The sequence below is a fragment of the Oncorhynchus clarkii genome, chromosome 30 (genome assembly GCF_045791955.1).
Source record: "Oncorhynchus clarkii lewisi isolate Uvic-CL-2024 chromosome 30, UVic_Ocla_1.0, whole genome shotgun sequence".
NCBI lineage: Eukaryota > Metazoa > Chordata > Actinopteri > Salmoniformes > Salmonidae > Oncorhynchus > Oncorhynchus clarkii.
In genome coordinates, this window is record NC_092176.1 from 29,691,479 (window position 1) to 29,713,380 (window position 21,902).

General features: G+C 42.8%; 1 protein-coding gene across 1 annotated transcript in view; it reads left to right on the plus strand.

Annotated features, from left to right (window-relative positions):
* Positions 1-8,955, plus strand: part of LOC139389959 (dual specificity testis-specific protein kinase 1-like) — a 47,354-nt gene extending 38,399 nt beyond the window's left edge. The window contains exon 10 of the mRNA XM_071137010.1: positions 8,073-8,955. Coding sequence (XP_070993111.1) covers positions 8,073-8,189 — 117 coding nt within the window. The 3' untranslated portion in view covers positions 8,190-8,955. The remainder of the gene's footprint in view (positions 1-8,072) is intronic.
* The last annotated feature ends 12,947 nt before the right edge of the window (positions 8,956-21,902 follow it).

A 21,902-nucleotide genomic window follows, 5' to 3' on the forward strand; every position in this document is an offset into this window, starting at 1 on the left:
AGTATGATTTACAGTCTCGTGAGTAGCTACAGTACAGTATACATTACAGTACAGTTCGTGGTTGCCCACAGCCGGATGAAGGTATATTTTTGCTCTATACACTTGGTAGCACGAACTTGTTGGGGATAGGGGGCAGTATTTTCACTTTGGATGAATTGCATGCCCATAGTGAACTGCATCCTACTCTGTCCTAGACTGCTAATATATGCATATTATTATTACTATTGGATAGAAAACACTCTGAAGTTTCTAAAACTGTTTGAATGATGTCTGTGAGTATAACAGAACTCATAGGGCAGGCAATCTTCCAAACAGGAAGTGAAATTCTGAATACATGTCTAATTTCAAGTCATCGCCACTTCCAAATAAGGATGGATAGCACTTCCTACGCCTTCCACTAGATGTCCTCATTCAGTAGAACGTGGAATGGAGCTTCTGGTGTGAACTTTGACCGAATGGGAGGGGAAATAGTCACTGTCCCGACAGAATGCAATTTCCCTGTGGTGCATTTCTCTGTGGGTGCCACCGTCGTTCCATTTGGAACGTTATTGGATATATATGAAAATAACATCCTGAAGATTGATTCTCTACTTAGTTTGACCAGTTTATTCGACCTGGAATATATATTTTTGAAGTTTTCGTGCGAGTTGTCCTGGACCAGCGTCAGCATTTGGGCACGTGAGCTGAAAGTGGTAGCAAATGCAGCTAATTGGACACTAGTATTGGACATTATGGAACAAAACAACAATTTATTGTGGAATTAGGACTCCTTGCACTGCATTCTGATGAAAGATCATCAAAGGTAAGGGAATATTTATGATGTAATTTCGTATTTCTGTTGACTCCAACATGGCGGAGAAATACTTTTACGTCTGAGCACTGTCTCAGATTATTGCATGGTAGGCTTTTTCCGTAACGTTTAAAAAAAATCTGACACAGCGGTTGCATTAAGAACCAGTGTATCTTTAATTATACGTAGAACATGTATCTTTAGTTAAAGTTTATGATGAGTATTTCTGTTATCTGGCGTAGCTTTCTATAATTCCTCCGGATATTTTGGAGGCATTTCTGAACATGGCGTCAATGTGAACCGAGATTTGTGGATATAAATATGCATATTATCGAACAAAACATAAATGTACTGTGTAACATGTCATATGAGTGTCATCTGATGAAGATTTTCAAAAGGTTAGTGATTCATTTTATCTCTAATCCTGCTTTTGTGACTCTATTTTTGGCTGGAAAAAATGGCTGCGTTTTTCCTTTGATATGGTGGTGGTCTAACATAAATATATTTTTAAAATATCGGACATGATGGGTAGATGAACAAGATGTTTATCTTTCATTTGAGGTATTGGACTTGTTAATGTGTGATAAATATTTCTAAAGAATTCCCTGCGCCACCTTTTCAGCTGAATGGGGGGGTGGAGTTCCCCTCGGGGATCGCCTCGCCATAACAGGTTTTAAGGTTTGTGAGTTTACTTTTTTCTTACAGCCTGGTGACCAATAGAGAGCCCTAGCTGTGTGTAAACTTAAAGTGACAATCAGTAGTTTAAACAATAGCAAAGCCGCCTCCCCATCCCTGTTTTGATAAAAAGCTGATGGATAGGGCTGGAGGAATGTAACCAGTCTCAAATTCATAGACAGAGCTATGGATGCAAGGAATGACCATACATTATATTCAAATTATAGTTTTAACAATGTTTTGTGGTGTTTGTTTACATTTACTTTGTTTACAAACATTAGCGTGAAACAAGCTTATAATTTGGTTCTGATGGGGTATGACAGTTGAACTAAGCTCATGAGGCATTTATAAGTTATATTCTTCAAGAATCAATGGGTACATTTAATGAATTCAGAAGTCCAAGAATGGATGAAGCAACTGCAGATTGCTACTTTAACACAACATGAAATGGAACGTCAAAATATCTTGGTCTCTGGTCTGATGCCAGACTTCCTCCATCAGAAGTAGTTGTCCAGGGCCAGTATTCACAAAGGCCCCAGTTCCGACCTGAGTGAAGCGTGCATAAATGGAATGTTATTCCCTTTTTATGCACTTTTCTCTATATGTGTACTCTGACCTTGAACATAAGCATAAAAATAGCATGCATGTTCATGGTTAACCCGCTATTCATTCTAGGTGGAGATCTAAGACATGAGGGTGTGGTAGAGGTGTGTCTATAGATAAGCTGGATTCTGACCTTGATTTAATTCCCTCATAAATCCAGCACCATTACGTGTGAGGAAACCAGGGAAAAATGCAGCGCGGCAAATTCAAATAAAATGATATAAAAATCTAACTTTCATTAAATCACACATGTAAGATACTAAGTGAAAGCTACACTCGTTGTGAATCCAGCAACATGTCAGATTTTAAAAAGGCTTTTCGGCGAAACAAAGAGGGTAGCATATTTCAACCCTGCAGGCGCAACACAAAACGCAGAAATAAAATATAAAGCATGCCTTACCTTTGACAAGCTTCTTTTGTTGGCACTCCAATGTGTCCCATAAACATCACAATTGGTCCTTTTGTTCGATTAATTCCGTCCATATCCAAAATGTCAATTTATTTGGCACGTTTGATCCAGAAAAAAACAGCTTCCAAATTGCGCAACGTCACTACAAAATATTTCAAAAGTTCCCTGTAAACTTTGCCAAAGCATTTCAAACTACTGTTGTAATACAACTTTAGGTATTTTTAAACGTTAATAACCGATCAAATTGAAGACGGTCTATCTGTGTTCAATACAGGAAGACAACAAACCAAGCTACTTTTCAAGTCTTGCGCAACTCTCAACAGTGTTACGCAGTTCCTAGATGGGCTTACTTCTGAATGGTTATTCCTCGGGGTTATGCCTGTTACATAAGTTCTGTTATACTCACAGACATGATTCAAATAGTTTTAGAAACTTCACAGTGTTTTCTATCCAAATCTACTAATAATATATCTTATATTCTTGGCATGAGTAGCAGGAAGTTGAAATTGGGCACGCTATTTATCCAAAAGTGAAAATACTGCCACCTATACCTTAAGAAGTTAAGGGGAAAATGGACGAATTGCGGGCACAATCACAGTATGTATATTAGTACATGGAGAACTGTGTTATGGCCTTTTCTGAAACTTGGCTGTCGGAGGCAGTGCCCGACTCTGAAGTCACCACTGACGGATGCACTATTACTCAGATTGACAGAGACAATGAAGCTACTGGCAAGGAGCAGGGAGGGGGAGTCTGTGTTCTGATAGATGATAGATGGTGTAAAACGATAATTGTCAGGAATAAAATCTGCACTCCTGATATATAAATACTGTCAGTGTCACTATGCCCCTTCTACCTCCTCCGTGAATTCACCATGCTTTTTTCTGACTGTTGTTTATATCCATGCGAGAGCAAACAGTGTCAATGCAGACATCATTTTCAACCCACTGAAGAGCTTGATGCGATTTCTCCTGATGTGCCCAAATTCTTCATGGGGGTTTAGCTGCACTCTCAAGCTCACTTTGAATACTTACACCCAGTATGTGACTTGTCTAACAAGGAAAAATAAGATCATTGACTTATGTTATGACTCAGTCTCCTTGGCCAGACCTCCACTGGATGGATCAGATCATAACACTGTTTTTCTATGACCAACTTATAGACAGTAACTCAAAAGGGAGAAGGTGGTGGAAAAACAGATACAGGTGTGGGACAATGACAGTACTGATCAATTGCAGGGATGCTTTGATTGTACCACCTGGAGTCGATTTGAAGAATCATCAGCTGACCTGAACGAGTTGACTGATATCTAGCTATATTGAATTCGGTGTTGATTTGGTGATAAGGCGCCACAGATAATATCACAGGGAGACTCTCCAGTACAAGGATAAGGTGAAAGAGATACGGTCACAGGAAGACTCTCCAGTATAAGGATAAGGTGCAACAGATAATATCACAGGGAGACTCTCCAGTACAAGGATAAGGTGAAAGAGATACGGTCACAGGAAGAGTATCCAGTACAAGGATAAGGTGCAACAGATAATATCACAGGGAGACTCTCCAGTACAAGGATAAGGTGAAAGAGATATGGTCACAGGGAGACTCTCCAGTAGAAGGATAAGGTGCAACAGATAATATCACATGGAGACTCTCCAGTACAAGGATAAGGTGCAACAGATAATATCACAGGGAGACTCTCCAGTACAAGGATAAGGTGCAACAGATAATATCACAGGGAGGCTCCTGGTCTGCCTGGTTGTGTATTAGGAATATGGCAAACACCCCTTTCAAATGTAGGCAATGTATCGATTCCTGCCTAGACGAGAGGGTGTGCCTCTCTACAGCCAATGAACTAAACAAGTTCTTCACCCGCTTTGAAACAGGTGGCTCCCCCGGCCTGTCTGCAGGAGGTTGTCATGGCAACCGAGAAAATCTATTGTTGTACCTGTCCCAAAAACCTCTCACCCATCTGTATCAAATGATTACAGACCTGTAGCTCTTACCTCTCTCTTGATGAAATCTCTTGAAAAGATCATCAAGGCATAATCAACACCACCAGACACCTTCTTGATCGCCTCCAATTTGCATACCGGTCAGAGAGAGGGACAGATGACTCCATCCTCTCTTACATGTAGTGTACATCCATTTGTAGGGCAGTAAAACCCATGTGCGTATTATGTTTGCAGATTTCTCCTTTGCATTTAACACAATCCATTGGTCCTCGCGGACAGACTGAGAGGAGACTTGGTACTTGATGCTATGCTTATCACATGGATCACCAAATTCCTAACTGAAGTTGGTGATCCTCTCAGTAGGTTACGAGTTGGCAACACACTCTCTGAGGCAGTGGTTCTTAACCTGGGTTCGATCGAACCCCAGGGGTTCGGTGAGTCAGTCTCAGGGGTTCGGCGGAGGTCAAGACACACATTCGATTAATATGATTCGTGATGACACGCTCCGCTTGGCCATCATTGGCTGCAGGAGATCACGCTACATCGCTTGGCCTATCTGTGCTGCAGGGAATTTGGTGCGCTCAGTAGTCGACTTGTGATTTCTTTCTTAATATTTTAATCCCTTCATACTTACTATGTCGAGCAAAAAAAGAAAGTGGTCGGACGAATATGTACAATATGGATTTACATGTATAACCGAACGTGATGGGAGTCAGTGTCCTAACTGCATGATTTGCAATGCCAAGTTGAGCAATTCTAGTCTAGCACCGGCAAAACTAAGAGAACACTTCCTTAAGCTGCATGGAGATGGAAAATACAAGAACACAACGCTTGCTGAATTCAAGGTGAAGAGAGCCAGATTCGATGAAAAGGCTACTCTGCCTGTTCTCGGCTTTGTACCCATCAACAAACCGATCCTCACAGCATCGTACGAAGTTGCTTACCTGATCGCAAAGCAGGGCAAATCACACACCATTGGTGAAACACTCATAAAACCAGCTGCGTTGAAGATGGCGAATATCATGCTGGGAAAAGAGGCCGAAGTTAAGTTATCCCAAATTCCTCTTTCAAATGACACCATCAGCGACAGAATAGAGGACATGAGCAAAGACATCTTGGCTCAAGTAGTTGCAGATCTGATTTCAAGCCCGGCAAAATTCAGCCTTCAACTCGACGAGACCACAGACGTTTCCAATCTAAGCCAGCTTGCTGTATTCGTGCGCTATGTGAAAGACGACGTGATAAAGGAAGAATTTTTATTTTGTAAGCCTCTTACAACAACAACTAAGGCAGCCGACGTGAAGAAACTTGTGGATGACTTCTTCAAAGACAACAATCTTTCGTGGGATATGGTTTCTGCAGTTTGTTCGGACGGAGCTCCACTCATGCTGGGAAGAAAGTCTGGTTTTGGTGCGCTAGTGAAAGCCGATGCACCACATATCATTGTTACGCATTGTATTCTGCACAGGCATGTGTTGGCAACAAAAACCTTGCCTCCAAAACTGGCAGAAGTATTAAAAATTGTAGTGGAATGCGTGAACTATGTGCGAACTAGTGCTCTGCGGCATCGCATCTTCAGTGAGCTGTGTAAAGAAATGGGCTCTGAATTCGAGGTACTTCTGTACCATTCTAACGTTAGGTGGTTATCCCGGGGACAGGTGCTGAATCGTGTTTTTGCCGTGCGTGTGGAATTAGCCCTGTTTTTGCAAGAGCACCAACATTGTCATGCAGATTGCTTCAAAAATTCTGAGTTCATTCTCATTTTAGCGTACATGGCCGATATCTTCGCAGCTCTCAATCATCTCAATCAAAAGATGCAGGGCGGTGGAGTCAACATCATCGAAGCGGAGGAAAACCTGAAGGCTTTTCAAAAAAAGCTACCGTTATGGAAACGACGAACAGAGAACAATAACTTCGCAAACTTTCCCCTGCTGGACGACTGTGTAAGTAAGATCGAAGATGTATCTGGAATCGGAGACATTTCTGTACCCGCTGAACTGAAGCAAGCAATTGCCACGCACTTAGATGAGCTTGCAAATTCTCTCGACGGATACTTCCCTACAAGAGAGTCATATCCAGCATGGGTGAGACAGCCGTTCACGTTTAGTGTTGAGACAACAGATGTCAATGATGAATACCTCAATGAAATCATTGAAATTCAGCAGAACCAGGTTCAACAGCAACTCTTCAGAACAACAACGCTTTCAACGTTTTGGTGTCAACAAATGGTAACGTACCCTGTTATTGCTAAGAAAGCTCTGGAGATTTTCATACCGTTTGTTACAACATATCTTTGCGAGCAATCCTTTTCGAGGATGCTGGACATAAAAACGAAGAAAAGGAACAGACTTTGTTGCGAAAATGACATGAGAGTGGCACTTGCCAAGGTGAAGCCGCGCATTTCTGAACTGGTCTCTGAAAGGCAACAGCAGAAGTCACACTGATTTGCAGTAAATATTCATTATTATGTTTTTGTGTGAAAATGATCATCTGTGTGAAAATGTTTTGATGATTTTGTTCTTTGAACACAGTGATGTTGATGCACGGTTCATTTTGTGCACCAGTCAAATATATACCTATGTTTTGAATTAGATTTTTTTTTTCAATTAAGAAGGGTTTAGGTGAATGCGCATATGAAACTGGTGGGGTTCAGTACCTCCAACAAGGTTAAGAACCACTGCTCTGAGGTGTGCACTGCTCCAGTTGGAACCCCACACGGCAGTGTTCTTTCAACAGTACAATACATACTGTATACAGACAGCTGCCAGAGCCGGTTCCCGCTGCCAGAGCCGGTTCAAATTGTGCAGTAATTTGGGACATGTAGCCTATTTGAATCATTATGGAACTTAGACCACACGTAGAAGGTTAAACGGTTCATGACGACTGACCATACCAACTACTGAGAAGTGCGTAGGAAAGGCTTGTGTAGGAAAGGCATTTCCTAAACCGGAATCGTACCCAAAGCATCTTAGGGTGGAAATGCTGATCTAGGATCAGGTCCTCCCTGTCCAAATCATATTTATTTTTATATTAAAAACAAAACTGATCCAATATACTGTGATAGAAAAATGTCATATTTACCTGATTTGTTAGATATTTGATGATTAAATACTTAACTAAACAGTAAGACAATTAAATGTCTTTGTGAACTGAGAGGAGCCCAAAACCTACAGCTGGCATTCCATAGATAAGATGTGGTGGGTGTAACAGAGATAGAGAGAGCCTGGAGGAACAGATCAAAACCCTCATTGTCTCATCATCCTTGCATCTGGAAAATAACACCAGAGACAGATGACCACAGAAGATGAACCCAACTTGGCGTATTGTGCCCCCCAATCTATATGCGAGGGCTGGAACCAACCATGACTAAGCATTCTTAGTATCAGCTATATAAGGAACAGCATTTTTTGTAAAGGATAGGCTGCTCGGCCCAACAGTCAAGAGTGTTGGGCTAACTAGTCTCATTATTGCAATAATTTATCGATATTGAATAAAGATGATTGTTTGAAGGAATGTCAAAGTCTCTCTCAGTACTGACATTTCCACGACAATACGCACTCCTACTCTGAGTCGCTTTGTGAACAGTTACATTTAAACCCCAAACAAGGCCAAGTACTGATTCTTATGTTTTCTCTGTGTTCAGATGGAGTCCTTCAGGAGACCAGCATTCACAGAGCTGCTGGATGAACTGGGGGAGATCGCTGAGACTCTGGAACCGCCCCCTAACCCGCCCCCTAACTCAGAGCTGACTACTGGGTGAGCTGCCTGGGTTGGCCGAAGCCCCACCCACCCATCTATCCTGAGGACTGGAGGATTTGGGATTTGTATATGGGCTCAATCCCAAATGGCACCTTATTCCTTATATAGTGTACTATGTTTTACCAGAGCCTTGTGCTCGTCAAAAGTAGTGCACTATATAGGGAATAGGGTACCATTTGGGAAGCAACAATAGACAGTTGCACAGGGGCAGGGGCACAACACTTCACCAGGATGACCTCTCTACAGGGGCTGACCTCTCTGTTTGTGCCTGCCTACACTGCACCTAAACTGCACCTACAGATGTGTCGGGGGGTAGCTCCACAGTTTTCAAGTGAGACCCTGGTGGAATAATGGATGGAATAGACAGTATGTATCTTGAAGAGAGGGTTTCTTTGGAAGCTTTATTTGACCAGTTCACACACTTTGTGTACAGGTGATAGAAGTTGGGCATAATTTTGCTTAACGGCATGTCTTTCCTTAACTTAAATTTTCTTAATCTTAATCTCATAAACTGCTTTTTTGTTTAAATTTGTTGTTGTTGTTGTTGTTAATGTTTATGACAGTGTTTCGTGATTTAACTGATGATGATGAGGATTATCATGATGATGAGGAGGATGGTGATGGAGGATGATGGTGATGGAGGATGATGGTGATGGAGGATGATGGTGATGGAGGGTGATGGTGATGGAGGGTGATAGAGGATGATGGTGATGGAGGATGATGGTGATGGAGGATGATGGTGATAGTGTTGGAGGAAGATGTTGATAGTGATGGAGGATGATGGTGATGGAGGAGGATGGTGATGGAAGAGGATGGTGATGGAGGAGGATGGTGATGGAGGAGGATGGTGATGGAGTATGGTGATAGGGGATGATGGTGATGGAGGAGGATGGTGATGGAAGATGATGGTGATGGAGGAGTATTGTGATAGTGATGGAGGAGTATTGTGATAGTGATGGAGGATGATGGTGATGGAGGACGATGGTGATGGAAGAGGATGGTGATAGAGGAGGATGGTGATGGAGGAGGATGGTGATAGTGATGGAGGGGGTGGTGATGGAGGAGGATTGTGATAGTGATGGAGGGGGTGGTGATGGAGGAGGATTGTGATAGTGATGGAGGACGATGGTGATGGAGGATGATGATGATGGTGATGGAGAATGATGTGATGGAAAATGATGGTGATGGAGGAGGATGGTGATGGAGGATGATTGTGATAGTGATGGAAGACGATGGTGATAGAAGAGGATGGTGATGGAGGAGGATGGCGATGAAGGATGATGGTGATGGAGGATGATGGTGATGGAGGAGGATGGTGATGGAGGATGATTGTGATAGTGATGGAGGACGATGGTGATGAAAAAGGATGGTGATGGAGGAGGATGGTGATGGAGGAGGATGGTGATAGTGATGGAGGATGATAGTGATAGAGGATGATGGTGGAGGAGGAGGATGGTGATAGTGATGGAGGACGATGGTGATTGAAGAGGATAGTGATGGAGGAGGATGGTGATGGAGGGTGATGGTGATGGAGGAGGATGGTAATAGTGAATGAGGAGGATGGTGATAGTGAATGAGGAGGATGGTGATAGTGAATGAGGAGGATGGTGATAGTGAATGAGGAGGATGGCGATGGAGGAGGATGATGGTGATGGAGGAGGATGATGGTAATGGAGGGTGATGGTGATCATGATGATGATGGTATTGGTTTCTCATGATGGTGATGATGATAGTGATGATGATGATGGTATTGGTTTCTCATGATGGTGATGATGATAGTGAATATGATAATGATGATGGTGAAGATGATGGTATTGGTTTCTCATGATGGTGATGATGTTGAGGATGACGATGATAGACACTCATCTGTTGATTTATTTCCTTCAACCGTTGTTTTCTATTGTCTTTCTATTTCTATTCTATTGTTTTTTTCAACTCTGCCTAAATCATCAGATGCTAGAGTGACGTCATCCTCAACTCTCCATGTCACCTCTTTTCAAACATGAAATTGCTTCAGTTCAGTTAGCTGAGCTGTGAATAGGGCTGTTGCTTTACAAGGAACTCAACAAAGACATCACCATCAATTCAGCTAGCTAGCGCAATACAGACGGCAGGCAGGCTAATACCAGTGGGTGCACAGTGGATAGGTATACCCAGTGGGCAAAACTGGTTGAAAATACGTAATTTCAACCAGTTTTGCCCACTGGGTTACGTCATTAGCTAGTTAGTAAAGTTCAGCTGTTCTCTGTCTACCTGGTTGAGAGATCTTATCTCAGTGGATCTGTATTTTCTTGTTGTTATATAAAGTACAGTACAGTATGTCATATTTTTTACTTAGCTTACTTTCCCATCAGTCTTAAATAATATATATATTTTTTGTTGTTATTTTTATTTATTGTTTTTGCAATCTACATATGCACAATTAATATTCGGGCATCTACGGTACTGGGTACTTGTTACATTTGATTTAATACCCAATCTGATATTACTGGTCATTCATGACATGTTGTGTTGAACCTGTGGCTGTACATATTCCAACTATCTGAGAACTTTCCATGCTGTTGCCAGGTAACCAGTATTTGCCAGTAAGTATGTGTCATCATCTTAATCTGATGTTTACAGTGTCACTTGAAGAGTAGAAAGAAATAGGCTGCTGCTGTAGGAACATTTTATTTAATTTATTTGAGCTTTTGTTTCGAGAAGCATATCAAATAATGATGTAAAATATTCTAAACTGAAGCTTACAGACATATATGTAAGTAAGTCTTGGACAACTAGCTAGGCTTGGGCGCTCAAAGTATTTCCATTCTAATAAATAAAATAACAATGTTCCTCCAGCCATATCACTTTTTAGAATTTCAAAATCTGTGATACTATATGAAGGGCAATTCTTACATTATTTCAACTTTGTCTGCTACATTTGGCATTACTCTGTAAAGCTAAGTACATTTGTAAGAAATAGAAATTGGCATTTAAAGATAAAACAAGTTATGTTTGAAACATGTACATGTATTTTACAGATGAATTGCTTCTTTCAATAAATTGTTTCTCTGGTTCAGGGTAAGACTGTGGTGTGTGTGTGCCATGGATCGGATCTTAAATCATCAGTGGCTGTCTAGGTTCAGGATCGTAACTATAACGACATTGTGGTGGTGAGAAGTGGCTTTCTTTAATGTCTGGTTACCTGGGCAATTCCCCACCTCCTCAGGTGTTCTTGACCCTGCTAATCAGATTTCAGACTGGCCCTATGCTCTTTGAAGCTTGGTCATTGGCATAGTTAATTTACAAAGTGATTATGATTATCATGTAATGCAGGGTTGAATCGGCTGTGTAGTACTAGGGCAAAAACCAAAACGTGCAAACAGGCGGAGGCCCAGGACTGAGTTTGGGAAAGTCTGATGTAGTGCACTGTAGTGGAAATTTCCTGTCTTTACCAAATCATGAGACCAAACATGCACACAGTGCTGTAAAGTACTTTGAAGTATGACTTAAGTCGTTTTTTGGGGTGTCTCTGTACTTTACTTTACTAAACTCAGCAAAAAAAGATATCTGTCCAGAAGGACATCATTGTCAACAGTGTCGAATGCAGCACTTAAATCCAAACGTACAAGGACAGAGAGCTGTAAGGCTGTCTCACAACATTTATCTAAAATGAACCCTATAAATAGCACTGTTGGGAGATTTAGCAAGCCATAGTATAGCAATCAACAATATAATAATACTTTTATCTTTAAATCGCAATCTGTAGATACCATGTGATTAGACAGGTTCAGAATGTATGTAAAAACATCACAGCACAGATTAAAAATACTTGGCACATGGAAATCATAAGATGGTGGTTTACGGAGATAGGTGGGATGGACTGAGAGTAGCTAAGGGGTGGATTTAAAAGCTCATGTTCTAGAATAGTTATGACTGAAAACACAATGTATATTGTACAGTATAAGTACTATCTATCCAGATGTGATGTAAACTCAGCAAAAAAAGAAACATCCCTTTTTCAGGACCCTGTCTTTCAAAGATAATTAGTAAAAATCCAAATAACTTCACAGATCTTCATTGCAAGGGTTTCCCATGCTTGTTCAATGAACCATAAACAATTAATGAACATGCACCTGTGGAACGGTCGTTAAGACACTAACAGCCTACAGACGGTAGGCAATTAAGATCACAGTTATGAAAACGTAGGACACTAAAGAGGCATTTCTACTGACTCTGAAAAACACCAAAAGAAAGATGCCCATGGTCCCTGCTCATCTTCATGAAAGTGCCTTACGTATGCTGCAAGGAGGCATGAGGACTGCAGATGTGGCCAGGGCACTAAATTGCAATGTCCGTACTGTGAGACGCCTAAGACAGCACTACAGGGAGACAGGACGGACAGCTGATCGTCCTCACAGTGGCAGACCACTTGTAATAACACTTGCACAGGATCGGTACATCCGAACATCACACCTGCGGGACAGGTACAGGATGGCAACAACAACTGCCTGAGTTACACCAGGAATGCATAATGCCATCAGCCATACTGCTCATCATGTGCGTGATTTCCTGCAAGACAGGAATGTCAGTGTTCTGCCATGGCCAGCGAAGAGCCCGGATCTCAATCCCATTGAGCACGTCTGGGACCGGTTGGATCGGAGGGTGAGGGCTAGGGCCATTCCCCCCAGAAATGTCTGGGGATTTGCAGGTGCCTTGGTGGAAGAGTGGGATAACATCTCACAGCAAGAACTGGACAATCTGGTGCAGTCCATGAGGAGGAGATGCAGCTGGTGGCCACACCAGATACTGACTGTTACTTTTGAGAGGACGTTTCTTTTTTTGCTGAGTTTATTTATATTTTTGACAACTTTTAAGTTGACTAAATAAACAATAAATTTAAGAATGTACTTTTTACTCCATACATTTTCCCTGATACCCAAAAGTACTTGTTACATTTTGAAAGCTTAGCAGGACAGGAAAAGTGTGCCACTCACGAACAAAACATCTCTAGTCTGCCTGTGGGCAGACTAAATTATGTCTTGTGTTGGGGTTTGCCCCTGGCTTTCCATAAATAAATAAAAAACAAGAAAATGATGTCGTCTGGTTTGCTAAATATAAGGAATGTGAAATGATTTATACTTTTAGTTTTACTTTTGATTCTAAAATATATTTGAGCAATTTCATTTACTTAAGAATATTTTAGAAATTACATTTACTTTTGATACTTAAGTATATTTAAAACCAAGTACTTTTAGATGTATAGTCAAGTAGTATTTTACTGGGGGACTCACTTTTACTTATGTTATGGTATCTTTACTTTTACTCAAGTATGAAAATGGAGTACTTTTTCCATCACTCTGTGCACATGCACACACGCACACACACACAAACAAGTACCTGTACCCTTCCCTGCCTGTCCCCAATGAACACAACCCACATAAAGAGATAATAAAATATGTAGCTGGTCCATTTAGTGTTTAACCAACAGCTCTCTCGCGCTATACTTGCCACCGTGTCTCTCAATATTACAATAATGAATAGATCTATATTGATGAATTATGTAGAAGGCCTGTTCTATTTCTTGCCGGTGATCTTGTCTGATGAAGCTTTGTTACCTCCCAAGGCTCTGGCCCTTGAGATGAAGGCTTGTATCCCTCCCCTCTCATGTGAGCTGTTGTGTATTATGCATCTACAGTATGTGATGCAAAGAACACATTCGGACAGGAACCAGAATCCACTGGGAACACTGGGTTTCTCTCTCACAGTTTAGTTGGATGGTGACATGCATGGTTAGTTAGGATGATCTGTACTCAAATCACGTTATATTCCATTTAGGTTGTTATATTATACTTGACTTTGCACTTTTGTTGCAGGAATGTGAATGTTGTTGTTTAGTTGTTAGTAGCTTACCCTGAAATGAAAGCGTCACAACAATGCATGCAAGTACTGCATTATGCATTGACTCAAGCTGCCCGCAATGTGGCAGTATGTTGTAAAACACATTTTAAAAGACTACTGGTATGTAGGACTGATTCTGCTTGCTTTTCTCCTGGGATTAAGTGTTTTACTTGGGTGCTACTGTCCTGTCTGAGTCAAATCCTCATGACATTGTTTGGCTAAAGATGCCTGTTGTCCCCCCTTTTAGCTTCTACCCAAGGGTGTGTCCTCAGCCCTCTGCTGTAATCCATATTCACCCACAACTATATGGCTTTGCATGACGCCAACTCCATCATCAAGTTTGCTGACGACCCCATGGTTGTAAGTCGTGTTAAACGTGTTAACCCTCGCAAGGCTGCAGGCCCAGACGGCATCCCCAGCCGCGCCCTCAGAGCATGCGCAGACCAGCTGGCCGGTGTGTTTACGGACATATTCAATCAATCCCTATACCAGTCTGCTGTTCCCACATGCTTCAAGAGGGCCACCATTGTTCCTGTTCCCAAGAAAGCTAAGGTAACTGAGCTAAACGACTACCGCCCCGTAGCACTCACTTCCGTCATCATGAAGTGCTTTGAGAGACTAGTCAAGGACCATATCACCTCCACCCTACCTGACACCCTAGACCCACTCCAATTTGCTTACCGCCCAAATAGGTCCACAGACGATGCAATCTCAACCACACTGCACACTGCCCTAACCCATCTGGACAAGAGGAATACCTATGTGAGAATGCTGTTCATTGACTACAGCTCGGCATTCAACACCATAGTACACTCCAAGCTCGTCATCAAGCTCGAGACCCTGGGTCTCGACCACGCCCTGTGCAACTGGGTACTGGACTTCCTGACGGGCCGCCCCCAGGTGGTGAGGGTAGGCAACAACATCTCCTCCCCGCTGATCCTCAACACTGGGGCCCCACAAGGGTGCGTTCTGAGCCCTCTCCTGTACTCCCTGTTCACCCACGACTGCGTGGCCACGCACGCCTCCAACTCAATCATCAAGTTTGCGGACGACACAACAGTGGTAGGCTTGATTACCAACAACGACGAGACGGCCTACAGGGAGGAGGTGAGGGCCCTCGGAGTGTGGTGTCAGGAAAATAACCTCACACTCAACGTCAACAAAACTAAGGAGATGATTGTGGACTTCAGGAAACAGCAGAGGGAACACCCCCCTATCCACATCGATGGAACAGTAGTGGAGAGGGTAGCAAGTTTTAAGTTCCTCGGCATACACATCACAGACAAACTGAATTGGTCCACTCACACAGACAGCATTGGGAAGAAGGCGCAGCAGCGCCTCTTCAACCTCAGGAGGCTGAAGAAATTCGGCTTGTCACCAAAAGCACTCACAAACTTCTACAGATGCACAATCGAGAGCATCCTGGCGGGCTGTATCACCGCCTGGTACGGCAACTGCTCCGCCCTCAACCGTAAGGCTCTCCAGAGGGTAGTGAGGTCTGCACAACGCATCACCGGGGGCAAACTACCTGCCCTCCAGGACACCTACACCACCCGATGTCACAGGAAGGCCATAAAGATCATCAAGGACATCAACCACCCGAGCCACTGCCTGTTCACCCCGCTATCATCCAGAAGGCGAGGTCAGTACAGGTGCATCAAAGCTGGGACCGAGAGACTGAAAAACAGCTTCTATCTCAAGGCTATCAGACTGTTAAACAGCCACCACTAACATTGAGTGGCTGCTGCCAACACACTGACACTGACTCAACTCCAGCCACTTTAATAATGGGAATTGATGGGAAATTATGTAAATATATCACTAGCCACTTTAAACAATGCTACCTTATATAATGTTACTTACCCTACATTATTCATCTCATAGGCATACGTATATACTGTACTCTATATCATCGACTGTATCCTTATGTAATACATGTATCACTAGCCACTTTAACTATGCCACTTTGTTTACATACTCATCTCATATGTATATACTGTACTCGATACAATCTACTGTATCTGCCTATGCTGCTCTGTACCATCACTCATTCATATATCCTTATGTACATATTCTTTATCCCCTCACACTGTGTACAAGACAGTAGTTTTGGAATTGTTAGTTAGATTACTTGTTGGTTATTACTGCATTGTCGGAACTAGAAGCACAAGCATTTCGCTACACTCGCATTAACATCTGCTAACCATGTGTATGTGACAAATAAAATTTGATTTGATTTGATTTGAAGTCTGATAACCAACAACGACCAGTCAGCCTATAGGGAGGAGATAAGTGAACTGGCATTGTGGTGCCAGAACAACAACCTTAACATCAGCAAAAACAAAGGAGTTGATTGTTGACTAATGGAAGCAGAGGAGGGAACATGCCCCTGTCCACATTGTGGAGGTTGTTGTTATAGTCCAGTGGTGGCTCCTCCGAGAAGGAAGGGGAGGACATTAAAAAAGTTATCCTTTTAAGATAAAGCTAAATTAAATATATTCACAGCACCAAATAATTGATTTAAACACACTGTTTTGCAGTGAAGGTCTACAGTAGCCTCAGTAGTACTCTGTAGGGTAGCACTATGGTGTAACCAGAGGACAGCTATCTTCGATCCTCCTCAGGGTACATTTACTTCAATACAAAACCTCTTGGTTCTCACCTCCTTCCATAGACTTACACAGTAAATATGACAACTTCCGGAGGACGTCCTCCAACCTATCAGAGCTCCTGCAGCAAGAAGTGACATGTTGTCCACCCAATCAAAGGATCAGACATTGAATCTAGTACTGAAAGCATGAGCTACAGCTAGCTAGCATTTTAGTGCACTTTTGAACAAATGAATTTCTTCCGAAATGGAGAGGAAGCGAGAGAGAGAGCGAGAGAGAGTTAGGTAGGGCAGGATGGTGGAGGGCCTCTACTATCGGTCCACTGCTCACTGACCCTATTTTCTAGCTAACTATATTTGGATGTATTGTTTAAATTCACATTCACTTAACTCGTGAATCCAGCTAGCTAGTTTAGCCTGCTCAAACACCCGGCTCAAACATCCCACATTTTTATACAGACTAAAATGATGAGTCCTAAAATTGTCCCCTGTGATAAAACATATTGTGGAACGTTAGACTGCGTCCAAGGGTTTTAAAACAGAGGTTACCGCATATAAACAATATCACCAACATCCATTACAGGGAGAAACGTTGTTTGATCAAATCTTTCAATACTGAGGCATGATTTATTTCTTAGCTTCTTAGTCATATTTTCTATATGCGTTACGAAGGACAACTTGTCATCAATCCAGGTACCCAGGTACTTATATTAAGTAAGCTCCATTTGTAGCACAAATATATAGGTCCTCAGGGTCAACATTTCGTGACATGGAGAGCAGCATGAGCTTGGTTTTACTTGTATATAACACTTAAGATCTGTTAGTTATTTCTGAATTGAATCAAAGTCATGCTGAAGTTCACGAATGGCCTGCTGCATCAAGGTGGCACAGGACCACAAAACTGTGTCATCTACATAGAGATGAATGTTAGAGATGAAGTATTAACAGTCATTAATATACAAGGTGGACAATAGTGGATCTAAAATCGAACCCTGAGGAGCACCTTTTTGAAGAAATTCAGATTTAACCCCATCTGAGTTCTGTCGCTAAAATAATTCTGAAAACAGGCTGTGTATCCGAAGCCTATTTTTGATAACTTCTTCAGCAAAACAGAATGATCAGCAGTGCCGAATGCCTTTGACAAGTCAATAAACATGTTTCAAGCAGACCAACATAGTCCCTGTGGCCAAGAACGCCAAGTTAACCTGCCTTTATTTCTACCAAAACGTAGCACTCACATCTATAGCCATGAAGTGCTTTGAAAGGTTGGTCATGGCTCACATCAACACCATCATCCCAGAAACCCTAGACCCACTCTAATTCGCATACTGCACCAACAGATGATGTCATCTCTATTGCAGTCCACACTTCCCTTTCCCACCTGGAAAATGAACAGGAATACTGTTCATTGACTGCAGCTCAGCTTTCAAAATGTTCTTAATTCGTATTGAGTTAAGAACTTATCCCAGAGGCTGCTCCAACACACCACAGGTGGAAAAGAGGTATTCGAAGTGGAATTTTAGTCCGACTCAGGTGCCGTGCACACCATCCACCGCTTCTGAGTATATTACATGCTAAAGTTCAGAATCATATACTGTCCCATCCGTACAGCCAGCTGGGTTCTCAGTACATCGTAAAAATGGGAATAATAAACAGAGGAGGTGTATGTCCATTAGTTCACATGGCCTGGAATACTTCACAATTAAATGCCGACCGCATTACCTCCTGAGAGAATCGGCCCTCAAGGTACTACACTGGACTTTGTGCAAACTGGAAACCGCATATCCTGAGGCCACAAATCAGAGGAAAACGATACAGAAGATCTATCAACACATTGCCTGTAGTACACGCGCTTCAAAAACTCTCAACCATTGTTACTCTCCCTTCCGGCATGACTACAAGGCCCTCCCGCCGCCCTTCCATCAGCAAATCAGATCATGACACCAATCTGTTCCTCCCTTCCTATAGTATCCCTTCCTATAGGCAGGAAGTGCCCATGCTAAGGTCTATTCAACGCTGGTCTGACCAATCGGACTCCATGCTTCAAGATTGTTTTGATCATGCGGACTTGGATATGTCCTGAGTTGCCTCTGAGAATAACATTGATGTATACGCTGACAGGGGGACTGATTTCATCAGGAAGTGTACAAGGGATGTTGTTCCCAATGTGATGATTAAAACCTATCCAAACCAAAAACTGTGGATAGATGGCAGCATTCGATGCAAAACTGAAAGCGCACACCACTGCATTTAACCATGACAAGGTGACTGGGAATATGGTTGAATACAAACAGTCCAGTTATGCCCTCCGTAAGGCAATCAAACAAGCAAAACGTCAGTACAGAGTCAAAATGGAGTAGCAATTCAATGCCTCAGACATGAGGCGCAAGTGGTAGGGACTCCAGACAATCATGGATTACAAATGGAAAACCAGCCATATCGTGGACACCAACGTCTTGCTCCCGAACAAGCTAAACACCTTCTTTCGCCCACTTTGAAGATAACAGAGTGCGCCACCGACGCGAGCCTCTCCTGAGGACTGTGAGCTCTCATTCTACGTGGCCGACGTGAGTAAGACATTTAAGTGTGTTAACCCTCGCAAGACTGCCAACCCAGACGGCATCCCTAGTCGCATCCTCAGAGCATGTGCAGACCAGCTGGCTGGAGTGTTTATGGAGGTATTCAATCTCTCTCTATCCAAGTCTGCTGTCACAACATGCTCCAAGAGGTACACCATTGTTCCTGTATCCAAGAAAGCGAAGGTAACTGAACTAAATTACTATTGCACCATAGCACTCAATTCTGTCATCATGAAGTGCTTTGAGAGTCTAGTTAAGGATCATATGACCTCCACCTTACCCGACAACCTAGACCCACTGCAATTAGCATACCGCCCCGATAGATTGACGGATGATGCAATCTCCATCACACTGCCCTATTCCATCTGGACAAAAGGAAAACCTATGTAAGAATGCTGTTCATTGACTACAGCTCAGCATTCAATACTATAGTACCCTCCAAGCTCATCATCAAGCTGGAGGACCTGGGTCTTAAACCCGCCCTGTGCAACTGGGTCCTGGACTTTCTTACGGGCCACCCTCGGGTGGTGAAGGTAGGAAACAACATCTCCAATTCGCTGACCCTCAACACTGGGGCCCCACAAGGATGCGTGCTCAGACCCCTCCTGTACTCCCTGTTCACCCACGACTGCGTGGCCATGCAGGCCTCCAACTCAATCATCAAGTTTACAGACGACACAACAGCCTACAGGGGAGAAGGTGAGGGCACTCGGAGTGTGGTGTCAGGAAAACAACCTCTCACTCAACGTCAACAAAACAAAGGGGAAAGTTGGGTGCATGTACTGTATGGATAGTATGTATGTAAGTGTCTGTGGCAGAAAGGAAAATTGTAGCGGGACTGTAATAAAAGCCCTGCCCTAGGGTTTTCGATTTCTGTCCAGAATGTGCAACAGCACCAACAATCAGCCTTACTCCCCAGCAGCCAGCAACCAGCAGCAAGCTGCCAGTACCTACAGGTTTAATGTTATGTGTAGAATGAGGTTGATTTCATCCCTGGCTAGATCCACCCAGCCCAGATAGCCTAACCTTCACTACCTTGTTCTTCCTACCCCCCTGTGCCAGATAGATGACATGCACTCCCAGATTTCAGTATGGAGCTGAGCTGTTCCACATGTCAGCTAGCGCATGAAACCAGTGATCGATGAGCCTTGTCAAACCCCAGACATTGAAATGTACTGTAAGGAAATGGCTTTGTCCCAAATGGCACCCTATTACCTATAAAGTGTTCTACTTTTGACCAGAGCCCGATGTAGTGCACTGCACTCTTAAAAACTAAAACTAAAAGGGTTCTACGGCTGTCCCCATAGGAGAACCCTTTAAATAACCCTTTTGGGTTCCATGTAGGACTCTTTCCACCAAGAGTTTTGCATGGAACCCAAAAGGGTTCTACCTGAAACCAAAAAGGGGGTGTCATGACTGTCCTGATCAGGTCAGGTTACAGGAGACCACAACCCTACAGATGATCTCTCAACCTCAACAGAGGAGGAGAGATCTAGGGGTCTGAAGATGTGTTTTTTTTATGTCCCCTCACGCCCCTGGTAAATCTTAGGCCACACAACCTTCCTGTGTCCCCTCAATATGGAGAACCAACCTCAGAACATTAAACATGCAATAAAGGGACTTTGGAACAATGGTTTGCGTCAGCCACGATAGTGGTCATGACGATAGATGGAATATGAAAATGTATGTCATTTTTGTTTTGTTATTAAAGGTTAATAGATGACGTTATTACGAAAACATTGTAACGTGAAGAGTTTTCCTAGTATATGTTTGATGTTTATACATTGTACGTTGTGTGGAAAATGTCCAAATCAAAGGGAATGTTTTGGTAAAGATGAAATGTGAAGTTAGTTGTCTAAAATTGGATTTGAGTAAAACCTAGACCTTGCTCTTAACTTGGTACACCCAGAGAATTGCCCTAAAGCCGGTTACGCCCACTTCTGACCCGAGGGTATAAAACCTGTGTGTGAAGAATTAACATATCAGACTAAGTGACCCAAGCTGCAGCCGAGGTCTAAAAAGTCAACGAACCCAAAACGCAACACAAGTTTGAAGACAAAGAAATATTTTGCTACCCAAGCTACGGATGAGTAGCTGTGTCTAAGCGGGTGAATTCAAGTCGAACCACCTAGCCTCCATCTCCCATCGAAGTGTGGTATCTACACTGTTTCATTCCTACGCTATGAGCTATGAGCTACAGAGCTGTCTGTCCTCAGAAGAGCCCTTCCAGAACAAGGGTGAGGGAACAGACTCCTAAGCCAAAAGGACACTGACATCGTGAGGATGACCAGAGAGGTGCTCCGGAGAAGTGCGTCATTGATCGGCCTGAACGGTCCACGCGGAGAATCCACAGAGACCTTCCCCACGTAATTACATCATTATATTCTGACCCATAAGAGCGGCAGTTTGGGGCAATGCTAGGGTTAGAATAAGCATAGCTGACAAATTCACCCAAATGTATATTTCTCTCGTGTACTTTCTCTTTTTCTCTCTCTTTTAAATCCCCAAAAACACTCGCCATAGTGTGTTGGCCCGTTATACTACGTTCTAATCAATAGCCTAGAATGTGTTTTTGTGTATGTGTATCTTTTATCATCATTTTAGCTTTCCAGTAAATAAATACTCAACTAAGATTGGTGTGGTACGA